General features: G+C 37.0%; 1 protein-coding gene across 2 annotated transcripts in view; it reads right to left on the minus strand.

Annotated features, from left to right (window-relative positions):
- The window catches only part of SLC4A10 (solute carrier family 4 member 10), an 87,302-nt gene that overhangs the window by 13,664 nt on the left and 55,589 nt on the right, over window positions 1-18,049 (minus strand). For both annotated transcript variants that reach the window (XM_050899605.1, XM_050899604.1), the window contains exons 13-18: window positions 8,495-8,600; window positions 5,459-5,620; window positions 5,099-5,212; window positions 4,432-4,593; window positions 1,392-1,643; window positions 19-87 (exon numbers count right to left, since the gene is read on the minus strand). In XM_050899605.1, coding sequence (XP_050755562.1) covers window positions 19-87; window positions 1,392-1,643; window positions 4,432-4,593; window positions 5,099-5,212; window positions 5,459-5,620; window positions 8,495-8,600 — 865 coding nt within the window. The remainder of the gene's footprint in view (window positions 1-18; window positions 88-1,391; window positions 1,644-4,431; window positions 4,594-5,098; window positions 5,213-5,458; window positions 5,621-8,494; window positions 8,601-18,049) is intronic.

Consider the following 18,049-nt stretch of genomic DNA (forward strand, 5'->3'; position numbering starts at 1 on the left):
TTCATAAATCCATTTTACCTGAATTCCCTTTAGAGATGAAGCACCCATGTAAAGAAATACTCCATAAAGTACTGGCATAGGAATAAACTGCACAAACAAGCAGAGAAAGGGAAGAGCATATTAAATACCATTCAACAATTTTAAATGCTTCTAGAAAGACATTCTAAACAGTTGAAATTCAAAGTGCCATATGCCTGCATTAATCAGACAAGTTGTAAATTCAGAGTCACTCAATTACAAATTAATAATGTTTCTCAGAGTATACAGCAAAAGAAGAATCTGGCTCTGTAGTTTTATTTTCCTCTCACGGCCAGTTATTACAATATACTTTATTCACTATTAATAAAATTAACAGAACTACACGAAAAATGAAAGTGTTTGATACATACTTAAATTCTTTATTTAAAAGACTGCTCAGGAGAGCATCTGAATAGTAAAGCTATAATCCTCAGAAAAATGTTCAAGACACACACAAAATACTTCATACTGCTAAAAGAAATGTTCTGTGTTTTAAGCGTTTAAAAATGGGTGAATTACTTTTATGAATGATTTTTTAAGAGACTATTTTAAATGTTTAGGCTCTCAGTATACAGTGTGTAGGTAAAGGAATATTTCCATAGATAAGTATCTGTTTTAAATACTAAATACACAAAACGCATGTTCTGTGCGTTTTCAAAGTGAAGGTTTTATGATATACTTAATAAAATACTACTGGGAAGTACAAGTTCTAAGGGCTTATTGCCTTCACTGTGACAACATGCAAGTTTAAATTCTGGTCTTACTGAAGCCAGTGGCAAAACTCTTATGATTTCACAGAGGCCAGATAATTCTTAAAAACAGTAAGTATTATGTATATAGATGGTATTATATATGCATATAACTAGACACCCAGTTTCAGGACACTGGTGAGCTGTGTTCAGTATGCAGGCAGCATGAGAGAATTTTCAAGTTCATTTCCAAGAATGAACCATAGAACTTCTCTTGCAACTGTGAAAGTATTTTTAAATTATCCAGAAATCACAAAATGTTTTTAAATTTTCTAAATAAATTTACTTATTGGGATAACTTAGCAAGCCTGTTTCACGATCATTTGCCATGGGCCCAAAGTATAGACAAAGGGTGAATCTTCATATACTACAGGTCAATGGCAGAATTCCCTTTGACTTCTGTCAGGCCAGATTCTCATTACAAGGTTTTTGTTTTTAAAATGTTAGATGTCCCTAGCCATTTTATTATGCAAAATCAGAATTCCACTTTAGATTATCATTGTGTAACATTATGCTAGTTAGTAATGTGCCTGGAAAGGGCACTCATTAAATAATACAGTAACAACAGTGAAATGCTCAGTGTAATGCATTATTCTTTAGCTTTTTCTTACTTCCCCAAATTACCTTCAGGATACTTGTCAAAAAGACAGATGAGCCCATAAGGATAAAAATCATGAGCCCTGTGACTCTTTGCTCCCGGATTCCAAGAAATTTTGGCTGCTCCCCTGGAGCGGAGCACTCTGATTCCAGTTTTAAGCTATTCACATGGGAAATAGAGAGGACAGTGGCTGCAACAAACCACGGCAATCCCATAATAGAGCACACTCCAAGCATGACTGCCACCATGAGTAGGTCAAGATGGTATCCACATCCTTTCTGTTAAAAAAAGTAATGACAGCAAAAAGATATAAAATGACATCTGAATTGAGGAGAACACTCCTGGCAGGCATTCCTAATAAACAGTTAGAGACAATTAAAAAATTTGTGACTTGCAGGAAAAAATTGCTTTCTTCTATGTGTTACCCAGGTTGGGTCAGTAGTGATGGCAAACTGGTTATCTAAGGGGAATTCCTACTAGTTTACAAGAAATGCTTCATGTTATTAGACTCATTCTAGTTATGAGTTAAGTGTACATATCATAAATCCACTTTACAATAGGCACCAAATACCTTTCCTGCTTATAAAAGAGATACTAGTAAGACAATAGAAAATGCATACATTTTCTGTTTTAACTAAATCTCTTCTGTGGATAACAGTAAGCAGAACATCCAACTGCACTGGCAACTTTTCACTGCACTAATCTTAATAGACCCTCCATCCATCCTTACACAGGAGGCAGAAAAATATGTATTTTGATTCTTTCCTACACAAAAATTCTTAAGTTAACATTTGCAAAGTCAGTTTATGCTATAAAGGGCCATAAAACCACATCAATCCTTTTAAAGTTTTTACAGATGGTAAGCATGTGATAGTAATAAGTTTTCACTAACGTACTTTCATCTTATCTAAGAACAGAGAGCTAGAAATTGAGAGAAAATTAAACTATAATTAAGCTATAAATTAAATTAAACTATAAAATAATATTCATCATCGGGTACTGTTTTACTGGTTTCCCTATTCAATACTTAAAAGTAGTATCATAAATATTCATAGGAGAAGTCAGTACAAAACCTTTGGGTTTGGATCATCTCTGTAGTAGTCAAATACTCCGTAAATTTACCAACAGGAGGATGTTGCCTTGCTTTTGTAGTAGTGGATAAAACTCTTTGGTCAAATCTCAGACACATTTAAAAAGCTGTAAATACAACCTGCGCTTGAAAATGACCAATGATCTGCATCAAGCTTGGTTGCATAGATATCTGCTACCCTAGCTAAGAGGGATATTTCTTTTCAATTTTAGTAAGTATCCAGGACCACCACGCAGCTGTAAGCAAGAGCTCAAGCTATTTTCCTTTAAAAAGTCAGGTAGTTAGTTATCTCCACAAAATTTTGCAATATGGCAACAAATCCAATGTCACAGTCTGATGAAACAGTGATGTTCATGCAAACAATGTGAATATGTTGAACCATAATTTTGCCTGTAAACCCATGCAAATGCCTTTTGACATAAAAAAAGTAGCTAAACTAAACTTGGAAGGGTTTGCTACAGAGACTGCCAAAAGCTGAAATGTGCACTATTCAGAATTTGCTATGGGAAGTATAAAAAAAGAGAGGAAAACGAGTTGGAAGCAAACAAATCATTTCTTTCTGAAGACAACTTTTACTTCTAAAATGGGAAGCGTCTGGGTTTATGAAAATGTAAGCCACATACCGAAATGAAAATGCCATCTTATTTGCTTACATTACTTAAAAAGGGGAATTCATATAAAGTAAAGAAAATGAAAAGAATCAACTCTAACAACCTTCCCTCACTCCCCAAAAGTGCTTATGAGTCTTATCTCCAAGACACATCTTGACAAACTCAAGAGATGTGTCAAACGCAGATATTAGTTACATGCACAATGCACTCGAAGAGTTTAATTCTAAATCCTAACAGAGACACCTTTTTTTACCTTCTGACACATTTATGAGGAATGTATCTGCTAATGCATACAGAATCCGAGAGCATTTCCTCACATTCATACATGATCTGAGGAACCTGACATATGGGAAGAAAAGGAAGCATAGCAACAGGTGATGCTACACCAGACCCCAGCAAAACTAAAACGCAGCAAGACAAGGGGGCAGCCAGGAGGACCATCTGACTCCCAGATGCCAGTGCTGAAAAAACACATTCCAAAGCTTGGCAGCAAATTCCTGCATCTGTCAAGTTAACCACATGCAATGCTATGGATTGACATGAAGAGCCAGGCTGACAAAGAGGGCAAAAAAAGAACATATCAAATGTCACAATCATCCAAGAAGAGGCAGTGCAAAGTGAAGGTTGCAAATGCATTTGCTAAAGCAACTTGGGATTGGATTGCTGCTTATTAAAAGTATGTCAAAAAAAGCCTAAGCTCACTGCATATACATGTACAGAAACCTGCTGCTAGATTTTGCCCAACAGTTTTTCAGAGGGGTGATGTCCCTTTTTCTCTCTCCATCTGTAGGCAACTAAAGTGTTAGAGAACAGAGCAGGAAGCTGTCCTATGTTGTTTTAAGAACCCATTGTGCCTCTAAAGCTCAGTTTTATTCTTCTCCCTTCTTTAAGATAGGAAGGGCATTAAAAAAAAAAAAGGATGGGTAGAACCACAGAGAAGAATGAAGAGAGGAAAAAAAAAAAAATCTTCTATTACAAAATAATCTCTGAATAGTTTTTCAAAATCCAATCCAGTAGAACAACACTGTCAATATCTGAAAAGGCAATTAATATTATGGTACTTAAGGAAATTATTAACATCCATATGTTTCTTTAGGTGAATGGGTATCATACTTCTAATAAAGCATAGAGGATAGCACTTTCTTCATTCAGAATCTCTACTCCAAATTACATTCATAAAGACATCTGTAAGGCAGTGAATCACTGACACAGGGCACAGGTACTACACGGACCAACAGAGAAGCATAACAATTTAAAGGGGTGCTATATAACATATAAGAAACTAGCATACTCAAGTAGATGAAGGTACATTACATAACCTGAAGCAGAAAACGACAGTGAAAATATAACTATTTGACTGAATACCTTTAGTTTGTGTTCTTTTCTATTGATAATGACAGCTGTGATCTGCTGGTCCATAAAGATAAGGATAGTACAAAGCAGGGCTGGAATTACAGCAGCTATCACTGTCCACCAAGGATTAGGCCCCAAAGGAGTAATAAACCAGCCACGATCATCTCTGGTGGGCTATAAAAACAGAGTCATGCATGACCAGTCAAGAACTCTAAGGATTGTTGACATTTCAACTTCACAATACATACAAAAACATTACTAGGATACGATTTCCTTTAAAATCAATCTATGTACGAGCACAGAAAAATGCTAAACTTCCTATGATACCAAAAAGAGAAATTACATATAATAAAATCATCTGGGATATTACAGACTTGGTTGTGTTTGATACAATGAGCCCAGAATTTGGAAGGAGCCCCAGAACATTATAGTAGTCTAGGATTTGGGCAATTTGAGCCATGTTGGTCCTCACACAGAAGACATTAGGAAGCATGAAGGGGCCTGATGGGAGAGGCTCACTTACATGGGCCACTAATCAGAGAGGTTGCATAGTACTTGGTGAACACGAAAAATTCAGAATACTATCACTACTCCCCGATGATAAAAAAAATATAATAAACCCACTATAGCACACTACTTTGTCAAAATAATAAGGCAGTGCAATTTATCAACAAATTACCTTAAAAGCATTTGGAACCTGAAGTTTTGGTGATGGAATCCCAATGGCATAGTCAATTAAAACCATGGACAAAATAGTGAGAAAGACAGCAAAATCGCTGACAACAGATCGTACCTATGATTATTGAGAGAAATGACAATTTTAACTAAAACATTCATGTGTGATTTAGGATTTATTTTTCTTTACTGTTTTAAGCCATTTTGTGCTTACAGCTAAAACCATGCTTATTCTGATACAATTTTTAACAGAGAAAAGATGCAGTGTCCACTTCACCAGCAGTTAATTGAATTTGCAATGCAGATGGAATTCATGCTTACACATGACTAATGACAAGTTCTGAATTTAAAAAATGGCACACACCTTTGTTGGGAAGTATCGGCTAGTTTTGAACTGCTTCAGTGTGGATGACAGTGTTACTGTAGAAAAGAATAAGATGACAGACCAAAAGAGGACATCTGGAACATAAGGGCCATGATGACCACAGGCTCGTCCAACAAACTCTCCATGTAACTTTTTACATTCCTATCAGGGAGAGCAAAGTAGTATAGTTCTGAAAAATATCCATGCTTACACCACTATTTTCTTTCCAATTACTTTCCTAAATTGCAAGCAGATTGTATTACTAGAAATAGTAAAATCATTTTTAGATATTTATTGTTTTAAAAATTAAAACTCCTAGTGTTTGTGTCTAGTCTGCATGGAAAACTCTCAAACCCTCAAAAGAATCTCTTTTTAACCATATTGAATGATGAATTCACTAAGACACACCATAAATAAGTCATTAATATAAAACCAGATTTATTTCAAGCTGAACAAGTACACTTACTTATTTTCTGTTTACAAACACAGATTTGCACTTCCTAACTCCTTTCAAGAGAGGAATGCGAAGTTCAAAAGCTACCAAGAGAAAGGCTGCTCCTGGTGCATTCTGATTTTTTGTTTTAACTTCACAGGCCAAGCAATTAAAGAAAAAACTACTTAGAATGTACAGTATTAGCCTAAAAGGAGACCAATACATTTAATACCACATGGGGGCAGCACATTCCACCAATTATCTTTTTCTTAAAAAAAGCGCTCTGATAAAACGCAGCAAAACCCAGAATCTGTAACATTAATTCTAACCAATATAATATACGATCAAATATGCAAATACAGTAGAAAACTTGTCTAGTAATTCTCCAATACCATCCTTAGTTGTCTAAAATCACACTTGTTCCAAGTTAACAAGCAGAGAAATAAAGAGTAGCTCTAAAAATGTGAGCTACAAGCTCTGGACTCACAATCCTTTCCTTCTCCTGCCCAAACCCCTCCACACTTATTAAGCAGAAGGAAACACAGCACGCAGAATCAGAGATTCCAGGCAGCAATATCCTGCCAGATCAGGATCTTTTAGTATCAAATGAACTGGGTCACTGGCTCATCAGACTCGCATCACAATACTGTGGCTTGACATGTTATGAGAAACCTTGGCTTCGAACAAAGGCTGGCTTGAAAAAAATACACAGTTGCTATTTGATGACTGAGAGACAAAGGAGAGCAAAACTTTTTGTATTGGTACAGCAGTAAACCTGGGATAAATATGATGCACTTCTGACTAATGAAATAAAGGTTTCAGGTGGGGAAAAAAAAATTCAGGAAATCCAGAAGAAATTCTCAAGATTCTGGGACATGAAATAGAAAACCTGTCCTGGCCTGAGCTAGACCTTGATGTTGGCACAGCACAGGGATGAATTTCATCATATACCTACTGAAAAGGATTTTGTCACCATCAGAATAAACACTTTGCTCACACTCATTTTGTCCTAGATAGCAAAAAAGACTGTTGGTCCTACTGTTGTTTTTAAGAGAGAGTGCCAATCTAGATCTTCAGAAACTTGGAACTTTTAAATCAGACACAAGAAACAACAGGAAGAAATTAGCAGTAAAAAAGACAGTGGCGTGAAACTGACCAAATATTTATAGACAACTAGGTCCAATCTTTTACTGCAATTCTCTAGAACAGGAGAACTGAAGTTTCCTGATGATGCTTGCAAGAAATAAATACATGAAAGTATGAAAAATTTCAGTTATTTCTTTGACAACTATAGGGACTCATGGGAAAAGTCGGTCAGTTATACTGCTACCCATGTAAACTCAAGTTTCGGTAATAAGCTTTTACAGAAGTTTTAAAGGGTTTTATATAATGCAGCCGGTCTTTTACATTTATAGTTAAAACAAAATCTGTTATTTTAAATCTCCTCAGCTGCAAATGTACTCTGAAAAACACTGTCAGAGATCTGAGAAAGTGAGAGGAGGAGTCTGCCCCTGCACAGATGCTCTTAGAGTGTGCTGCAATTTTGAGAATATTCATTCTGGATTGCTGGAATCCCTCAGGCCAGCAGTTCTCAACTTTCTCTCTGCTGTTGCCACACCAACAGAGTTGAGGAGCAGTCCTTGCTATCAAGACAAAGCAGCCATGGAAGGCAGCTCTTGCTCAACTCATGGTAGGAGGACACCAATTCTTCTGCATTCCTGCCTTTGAAAGAAAAAACAGTATCTGCTGGAGACGGTCCACTGGATTGGCTTTTAAGTGTTTCATTTGGTTATGCCCACGATGAAGTTAATTCACTTATATTTTTTGAAAGAACCCTTCAGTTTGGTGTCTTTTGCACTCAATCCGCTTTGACTGTGTAATGAAACGATCCATTTGTGAGAAAAAGTGGTGGCCTGACTTCAATATGACATTTTAATCAAGTTGTAAATACTGCTTTAAAGGAGGCAAACCTGAAGTAATAAATCCTTTAAACCTAGAAAAGCGTACCGTTTAGAAACGAGTTACATATCCATGCAAGCTCCCCAAACTGTTTGTAGCTTGTTCCCCCACCCCCGCCCCTCCGGAAAAAAAATTACACAACTAAGACATACTTAACACTGAAGGCCTACATCAGAGAGAAATTTGGTCACTGAACAGAGAATGTTACAAAATTTCTCCCCTTCCTCTCCTTCATGGCCCACACAGCTGTAAGAATGTTCTAGGAGAAATAAATGCTTCTGAGTCTTTCTACACAGAGGAACTTTGGTTTTGCCATCTGGCAGAATTTAGGACAAATCCATTGTCATTTGACATGTTTAGACTTAATCTCAGTCAAACTCTTGTACTAGTGTGTCAAGAAGTTTCCAAAGCAGGACACAAAATGCACATACTTGCTTTAATGTGTATTGTCAAAGGCTGCAAAATGCTTACAAAAGGACATAATGCTACAAAGTCTACGTTAATCTTTGTTCAAATTTTATGCTTTATTTGAACAAATATGATCAGAAAAAACATGGGGTTTTTTTCAATATATTTGCTGCAGTAGGAAAGAGAAAATTATTTATGCTTATGCCTTATTTATTAAGTTCCAATATTTCACTTACTGACACAGTTAGGTTCCCCCATGGTACATCAGATGCAGATATATTGTAGTCCTGCCAGTATCGTAAGGTTTTATTGCTAGGATGTTCTGGTTCCACACAATTGCACCTGAAAAGACAAAATAATATTTTTTTCCTTAATAATCAAAGATGTATCAGATATTAATCCAAATTATCAACTTTATAACATACTGAAATTGTGCTCTACTTTGCCAGGTAATTTTAGTTTAAATGAATTCAGTAAACGCATGCTTTGAAACAGTTTGTAGTTCAGTAGCTAGTGCTATTACTAGAGTATAATTTGCCGTGAGGTGCATATGCATATACAGTACGTAACGTGACATATTTAAACCACTGTCCACAGCAAGTTTTTCCACCTATTTTCCTCCTATTCTATTGATACTTCTAAGCACAGTTTGTAATACTGAGAACATGCCAGTCCTGCTCCAATCCTTATACCTAAAACTTCCCTACATGGGGATTAGATGCTATGCACAGTTCCAGGCTGATCCATTTCTCAAATACAAACTGTCTGTATCCTCCTTCTTTCTCTTTACCAGAATGCCTTTGTGTGCAAAACTGCCAAACTGCCCAGTCAACTGTCAGGGCTATGCAAGATCACCAGCATCAAAAGTTCTGTGATCTTCTGTGTCCATTGTTTTTCCCTTCCCCACAGCTGCTTTAAAAGCATGCTTTTCATTTTAAATTGTGTATTTTAACATACAAAATGTGACGAGGCAGTGTGGGAGGACAATACTGCAAATAGGCAATTTAAAAATCAAAATTAAGTCTTTAAAGCCTCTGAAGCAACTGTGGGAGGCTTTTTCTTTGACAAAGCCTTCAAAATATGCAGGATACTCTGCAGGTTCCAAGATGTCAAGTGTGCTTTGCAGTTCTCTTTAAATTAATCCTACTTTAAAAATCTATACTACTATCTATCCTGCTAGTATTTTAACGTGCTTATGATGGCTGTAAATAAATTCTGTACTCTCCTTTCCGATAAAGTTTTCAGGAGTAGCTGGGGACAGGATAACATGTGACTATAGAGTGGAGAGCCATTAAGCGTACATTTGCATTCCAGTTCTAGAAGAGTATCAGTTTATTCACCTACCTACGCCATCTATTTTCTCTGTGCCTGTTTATGTTTCCACAAAATGACAATTCTCATCTACATTTGTATAATTTTCTATGTAAGAAATTCTACCATCTACATTATGAGTACAGAATAGTGCCTCTGTATTTCAATTACAATACTATACATGTGACAACAGCTGCATTTAATATATACATAGAGAGAGATGCAGGTTGTCTTTGTGCAACTCCTTGCTTTTATTTTAAATGCAGCTATTTATAAAAGAAAGAAAAAACCCTTACAGCCCATGAACAAAAAGAAAAAAAAAAAAAAAAAGCAACAGCAGTCAGAGAAATAGAGGGCCTGAGCCAAAAGTCCCTGAAGTAGCCTGGATGTTTCAAACATATTTAATACGCTTTGGATCAGGCCCCAAGTGCAGAATGAATGCATGTTCAATGCATAGTTTAAAATATTACAAAATGGGTTAAATGAAGCACATCACTACTAGTGAGCTACGGTAGCATAATAAAGTCAACAAACGGTATGTCTATGTTATCGCAAGGGAGTATTTGATGTTCATGCAACAATAGAGAGGTGGCTATTTCAGGTTACTACTGTTTCCTGTGAGCACAGGAGCTCCCTGCCCCCTGTTGTCCATCGCCGATCGCAGACTGGCCAGACGCTGGCCCATTGGGGTTTGATTACAGTAGGTCAAGGTGATGTGGGCTGTTCAATCACAGTCACTTTCTCACTAGAAGGGAAGACTGTGCATGTCACCAACACTACATGGTACAGCTATACTTGCTGCAAACTGCAAAATTACACTTAAAAGTTAGAGAAGCCAAAATTTCTATTTCCTTAGTCAGAAACGTGACAATTGAAGCTATAGTTTAATACAGCTCAAGTAATTCACCTTCAGATGAGATCATCACCCTGTTTATTTCTGTATCAATACCATTTTCCTCCTTCACAGCATTCCAGTCTGGCCTTTACCAAGTTTCATAGGCATCTCCTGATGGCACATTGTTCATCAGCAAGTGACTTGTGCAAACTCCACCCGTGCAGACCAAAATCACCCTGCACCCAGCTTTTGTCAATGAATGGGTGCAGAATTAGACCTCAACTGTAAAGATCAGATCCTGCTTTCTACTGAGAAGATCGTTCAAACAATGATCTCAGTGTTTTGATATATATAACGTTACATTGTTTTCAATATTATATGTCTTTTGGCAACACTGACGTTTTGATGTGAGATCGTACCATGGCATAACTGTCTTCCAGCATCACATTGCTTAACATTATAGAAATGTGAGATAGTAAGACACTCCCTGTCCAGCCCAGAAAACACAACTGGAGGTATCATTCAGTGCCAGAACAGAAAAGATTATCTACCAAAATTTGACATTTCCTAACATGGAATTGCTTCAATGATGACTATTTCCCAATACAACTCATCTGCAAGGAGAAACTCACATTAGTGAAATAAGGCTTTCTACTTTAATCTTTTAAAACTTTTAGTCTCTTTCATTGTCATTTTTTACTCTGAGAGGTCAGCTCTCAGGAGAAAAAGTAGAATACACTGAATTGTTAAGCACTAACATATCTTTCTATTTTTTTTTGACAAAATATTACTCAGCCAGCTGGAATAAGTAAAAATGTATTGCCTCTTGGAGGTTCAAATACTCTTAATTTCTTGTAATGTTGTTTAAAGTGCTGAGCACTTGCCCACTACAAGAGATCAATGTGGAATTTATGCCATTATCAATGAGCAAGAGACTACACATACACCTATATTTTCTAAGCAACATATTGAGCTCCAAATACAGTACCAACTTAGCAACATACTCCCATGCCTTTTAGTGATAAGGAGTCAGCAATCATCTTCGTTATGCTAAAAGATACAGAATGATTCATTTGATTCTCCTTCATCATGGCTAGGAAGAAACTGCTTTTTTCACAGCTAGAATATAGGCAGGGAAGAATATGACATTGGTTGTGGTGGCAAAAGCATAGGCGTCACTATAGTGGGGGGGGGGGGGGAAATCTCTGCTGCCAATCTCACAATATACCCATTTCATCACACTGATGACAGAACAATTCTTTTTGCATCTTTACACTTTTGGCTGCTGGCAAGATGTTCTGATCTCCTGGGAGCAATTCAGATGTCTAAACATGGGTGCCTTTATAGCCCATGGTATGTGGGGTTGGCACGTATGTGAGAGGGTCTATGGTGACTCATGCCTTTGCTTTCACAGCAGCTGGAGGCTGAGATCTAAAATGGCACTAGATACCCAGTCACAGGTCATTCCCTTCTGTACTTAAAACTTTCGTATTTTGCAACTAGGCAGAAGTCAGTGGAGCTCGCTTTCTTCTAGGGTATTTAAACATCTAACACAGTGGCTTATAAATCTGAGGTAGACTAATAAACCATTTCAGACAAGACAGTCTTCAGGAAACTGCAGGAGAACTGTCATAAGATCAGAACTGACAAAAGGAGAAAGTAACAGAAAAATAATGGCCTGAAGCTGCTAGCTAGAAAAATAACCAGAGCAAGGACTTTTTATTGCCTTTACCTCTTCCAAGGTGCTCAAGAAATCTCTGGCAAATCAGGATGGGGAACAAAGGTAATTAGAAATAATAAATTTTAGGACTGGCTGACAAACTGGTATCCTCTGGAGCCTGTACCTCTCTCCCTTTCACAGGAGGATCAAGACTTCAGCTAAATCTTCAGCACCAATGCAACTGTAACAGCACAGGCAGTATAGGTCACTGATGGCATCCCCCTTCCCTTCTTTGCCCTTCCAACCTCCCCACGTTTTTCCTAGCTCTTTTTGCTTTTGTTTCATAAGTCTCAATTTCATAAATCTCATTGACTTGAGGCAGCCATCATAACTTCACTGCGTGCAACATTTCCTACAACTTGTCCTGTTTTCAAAGAACAGAGCTAGGATTTGACAACAGCAGTTTCAGGAAGTCTCAGACAACTAGCAGTGTTCTTTGTTCCACAAAAGGAATAGCTATTACTATCCTTAATAGCACCAAAAAGACCGTCCGTATGATCCTTCTTTTTATGGACAATGGAAAAAGGAATATGGGTTAGTAAAGTAGAAACCTGTTATTTTATATGTAAAGTTGAGGAATATTTTCCCCCTGCTTTGTAGATCAGCAATGAAAGATAAACATCATTGTTGCTCAACAACTAGTCAGGTGAAAGGTTCTGTACTAAAAACACTTTCATCCTGACTGTAACTTTCTGTTTACTGCAAAACAAGAAACGTATTCCCTAGGCCTATTTGTTCAATTGAAATTAACCTGGGTCTGGTGGGGGAATCCCTCTAATTTCCATGTCTCACCCCTGATTCTTCAGGCTTGTTCTTCACCATTTTCTTCTCTTTAACCTGTCATGCGTGCTCTCCTCCCCACACAGACTTTAAACATGCAGCGTGGTGCTAGTCCGTTCTGCTGCCTTTACAGCCAGTATAACAGCTTCGAACAAGAGCCTTGCACAGTGTTTTTTGAGTAAATAAAATCCACTTAAATGGTGCAGCTCCTTTGAAAGCCTCATGGCTATTCATCCCTAGGCAGTTACCATTTTTCAGTATGTTGTTTTCAAGACTAGGAGGCACTTACTATTGATGATTTTATCCAATTCATAAGGCACCGTTTTGCAGCTCCTATTTTTCCAGCATGTACATATTGCAAGCTACACTTATTTATACTAGCTAAAGATCTGACCTATAAAAGATGCAACTGCAACTTCTTCACAATTAGCCAACATACCATTTCCCCTTCCTAGAATAGCAAAATCTTTCTGGCTCACTTAAAATAGAGAATGAGATTTGCTCAATATGAACATTTATATTATTAAAAAACCAACAGGCAGGTATGACAAATAAGTTACAAAATGTGCTTGTTTAAACAATGTCTCAGTGAATATCAGAGCACATATTTGGTAATATGAGTAGGAAGTTCTTCCCCTAAGACACAGAGTATGCTCTACAGTGTGCTGTGCACTGATCACATAACAGAGACAGAATAAGAAGATGGCATGAAATGGAAAGTAACATCACTAATTTTGTTTTAAAAGTAAGGTATTAGAATATATGCATGAGTATTCTTTATGTTGCATTTACAAGGTTGAAGGAAAGTACATCAATAGCAGAATGCTATGCATGTTTAGGTTGTCTCCAAATACACCATTTTCATGTGAATTATGGGCACTCGCAGAGTCCTTCTGTTTGTCTAACAACTGCTATGGGAAGGAGACAACACAATACCATAGACGATGAGTTCTCTGCTGTCCCACACCTACAACGCCTGTATATCCCTGGCATTATATTTACCATATTCCTTCTCATGTCAACATTCATAACGACGAAATTAAAGTCTCGGTGGAGAAGAGACTGGAAACAAAATAATTAATACTGATGGGAAATGGATTTGTCAGTTAAGTTCTATTCTCAGTATCACAAAACCCTTTCAAAGCACAGCTGTCATAGCAAGACAAGATTTTTTTCTTCCTTTATTCATGAGATCTGCCATCCTGAATTAGACCATTGAGTCATTAAGTAGCCCATCTCTGACAATCACAAACATCAGTAGGCATCCACATATATTCTCTAAAGTTGGAAGTCTATATAGTTTAGTTGGTGAAGTTGAGGAGGAAAACAGAAAAGCCTACAAAAGTACCTAGACAATGCACTCAGCAGCACGACAATTTCACACACACATAGAGAGAGATAAATCTGACAGGGGGAAACTGATGTTAGAGTGAAGAAATCTCAAAGGTTTCTTTGGATAGCACATCAGGAGGAGAATGTTGTTCTGTCAAGGGGAATCCCTAGAAAACAAATTTATAATCACACTGTAGTTTTGTTAACCTTGACTGTCACTCATAAAGGTTGGTCTTTATTAGCTGCCTGGTGCAGTATGCAGTCCATGCATTCTTAGCAGTACTACGGTATGTAACTGCCACACACAGAAGTTAATGTGCAGAAAAGTAGTGTAATTACGTGGGATATTGACAAGTCATCTGAAAGCTTTCACTGAGAAATAGTTCTAGGATGTCACTTCACCCCCCTTTCAAAGTTAAAAAACCGTACACCTGAGGAGAAGAAATTCAGTATAATGCTGGTTCAGAAATAATATACTGTAATATACTATAATGCTATATGGTCAGCTTAAGTTTCGATTGTTCAGCTGTAATGTATCAAAACACATAGATGTCCGGTAACAAAACCACCCAAGGATTTTACGTAAGCCTTTCTAGATTTTGAAGGCATTGTGTAGACCACCTATCAACTACAGACTGAATGCTGTGGAGAATTGCTTAACAAGGAGATCTGTTTCCAAAGTGGAGGGGATGAGCAGTAGGAAAGAAGGAAGCAAGGTGGGCACTCCCTGGGCTCAAAAGAGGGAAAGAGAGAAAAATTAGTCAATTGGGTTGGGCAGACGTAGGGAAGTCCCAGAATAAATGGAATAAAGAAAAATAATTTCTGGATTCCAAGGTTTGTCAAGAAGCAAAAGGGAACGAGCAGTTACACTCAATGATGGCAGTTGCATGGCTCTGGGAAGAAGAGGGACATTCTCAGGGAAAGACACACAGGATATGGCACAGTTACTTAATTGTAGGAAAAAAAAATATAAAGAAGGGAAAAAGAAAATCTATATTCATATCTAAGTTCAAAGAAATCATTACAGGAATTGGAATTCAATTACATGCCTGGGATCCTAATGAGAAATTCTGTGCTTATCATCACTGACTCTTCTCATTCCACCCGCAGCTTAAGGAATACAGAGTATAAAACAACCTAATTTGCATCCAATAATAATGTATTTAGATTAAGTTATATAGATAATGAAAGATTTAAAACTTGCTTGTGCAAACAGTGGTATGCACAAAACCAATCTTCACAATGCCTTCTAGAAGTAATGGTTTCTATAGCCTGCAAAAGATAACTGAGATTGACATGATCTTGGCTCCTTAATTACATCAGAGTGGGATTTTCTACTCCTAATGCTTAAGTGCATGTCAATACCAAGACAGATTGCAATATGCATATTACTATGCCAAGAAATCACTTTAAAATTATTCAATGTAATCTGTTAATAATTTAGTAACTTCTGGTAAAGAATTATTAAAAACAACATGAATTCATCACTTTGAAAAAAGAATTAATACAAACCAAAAGGTATATAAAGTCCCAAGATCTAAGCAACCTCACACTGAGAAATAATTGATCTTCTGTATTCTGAGATAACTATCTTAAAATGCTTGTATTTTAAAGAATAATGGATTGCTTTCTAAATCACGTTCCTTTCATCCACAATGCTTATTTTGTTTTCCTTTTGAGAACCTCTGTTTTTAATCCACCTAGTTGTAGGGTTCTCCTTTCCTAGCAAAAATGATATCCTAATATTTAATATACACATCAAAACTGATATGCATCAGTGTTCCAGACAGGATTCACTAGCTGGAGATATATTTGCTACAGGGGTAGGAAAAAGCAGGAGGAGGAGAGTGCAGAAATAAGAGAGTTGCTATGCCAACCTACAAATGCTAATGGCATGACAAATACAAAAAGGTCACAGTAAAAAAAAAAGAAAGAAAAGAAAGAAAGAAAGAAAGAAAGAAAAGCCCAGATCAAAAAGTATGTGTATGTTATTTAATAAACAATGTAGCTAGTGTATTTAAATTACTTCAAAACAATGTAGTTTAAAAAGAAAAAAAATGCAGCACAGCAGCACACTGAAAATCAGGTTGTCTTTGTTCTTCTTTTGATTTAGCTCTTAAATGCCTTATTCTTTATCATCCATATCGTAAAGATGATGTTTTAAGAAAAAGTTACATACGAATGCTGAATGGATTTGCCTGCAAGTAGATCACCTGATGACTAGGGCCAATATTTCAACACAGAGTAACAAACAAGTATAATAAAGAAAACGAGTAAAAAGTGCATTAGGACTAGTTCTACATTAATTAGATCATGCAACAAAAGATACTTTTGTCTTTTTGAGATACAATTCTGTAACAAACTCAAACTCATATCTTCTACCTAAAATGGTAAAATGGTAAATATGAATTTTTAAGAAATCTTTTAGGAGGACTTTCAGCTGATTTTCAAATATTTGGGTCTGCCTGATTTAAAAAAAAAAAAACAAAAACAAACAAAACAAAAAACCCAACTGTTCTGAATGTTCTTTCTACAGTCTTCTAAGGTTTGTTATGGCAGATACTAGTAATGACTCCTATACTCTTAAATATGAGGAGATGCATGCAGTACAGTCTTTTACATCAAACTCCTGCAACAGAGACTGTTTATGACAGAATTCAAACCCACCCAAAATACAGAATGGGTTTTCTTTCTCACTTGAAATATGGTTCCAATCTGGTTGAAATACCAACCATTTTAAATTACGATTTTCTTTGTCTTTCTAGCACTCCAAAGGACAGTACTAACAGCATGCCAATGACTTTTCCTGGGTCAAACTCGTATCTTCACCAGGGCAAAGGCAACAGTACTGGGATGTAGATGGACTACCTGTGGACATCAGAGCATCCTCAGAAAGCCCATGGGAGAAGAGAGGAGGGCTGGGCCACAGCATACACTGAAAGCTTCAAATATATACAGTGTCCTGACCTATTTATCATCAACTTTCTGAGAGGGCAACAGGCAGAATACAGAGAACACAGAAATTTTACAGTATAACCTGAGTTTTCTAGCATAGAATTGCAGATCCAAGATAAAGTTTTACATAAGCTTTGTCTGAGCATTCAAAGAGAAATGAGTTGCTCAACCTTTTGAAGTTCACCCATTGCTAATTAAAGAACTGCCAAGGCTTTACTAACAATTAAAAACTTGTCTTTAAAATCCCCAAAGAGGAAAATGCAAACAGCTGTTTTAATTAGCAAAACAGCAGATACTAATTAGCTTCTGTAACAGAGTATGCTGGTCCTTTAAGGACAGGACCAGTTTCAGCCCAAGTTTGTTACCCATTGAAACTACAAGTAGGAGGACTGGAATCAGATGCTGCAGAAAAAGCTTCTAATTCCTTGTGAAAGCAATATTCCCCAACTTCAAGTACACAAAAACGAGATTTTTATGTCAAGTAAGCTTTTATGCTTATTCGTCTTCTAGTTTCTGATCTTTCTGGAACTGAGATGTGTACAGACATTTGAGCAGGGACTGAGGGTTATTTGAAATGTCTTGTCTTGTGATGATCCTGTGGGGATGATAATTGTGATACCTTCATGTTCTGGGCAAATGGCCACTGTGTCTGGACAGAGTAATATGTGCATATCTGCACAGCAAACCCATGGAGTTCAGGTTGCACCAAGCCTGCTGTGAAAGCACTGGTCATTTGGGCAGCTGATGTAGAGCTGCTCCAGCAGAGCACATCTTTCCATTCTCCCAACCTGTCAGGGCCGGTTCTGAAGAACTAAGAAAAACTCAGATGAAGGAGAAGGGAGGGGGGAGAACAGAAGA

This window comes from Gymnogyps californianus, chromosome 7 (genome assembly GCF_018139145.2).
Source record: "Gymnogyps californianus isolate 813 chromosome 7, ASM1813914v2, whole genome shotgun sequence".
In the NCBI taxonomy this organism is placed as follows: Eukaryota; Metazoa; Chordata; class Aves; order Accipitriformes; family Cathartidae; genus Gymnogyps; species Gymnogyps californianus.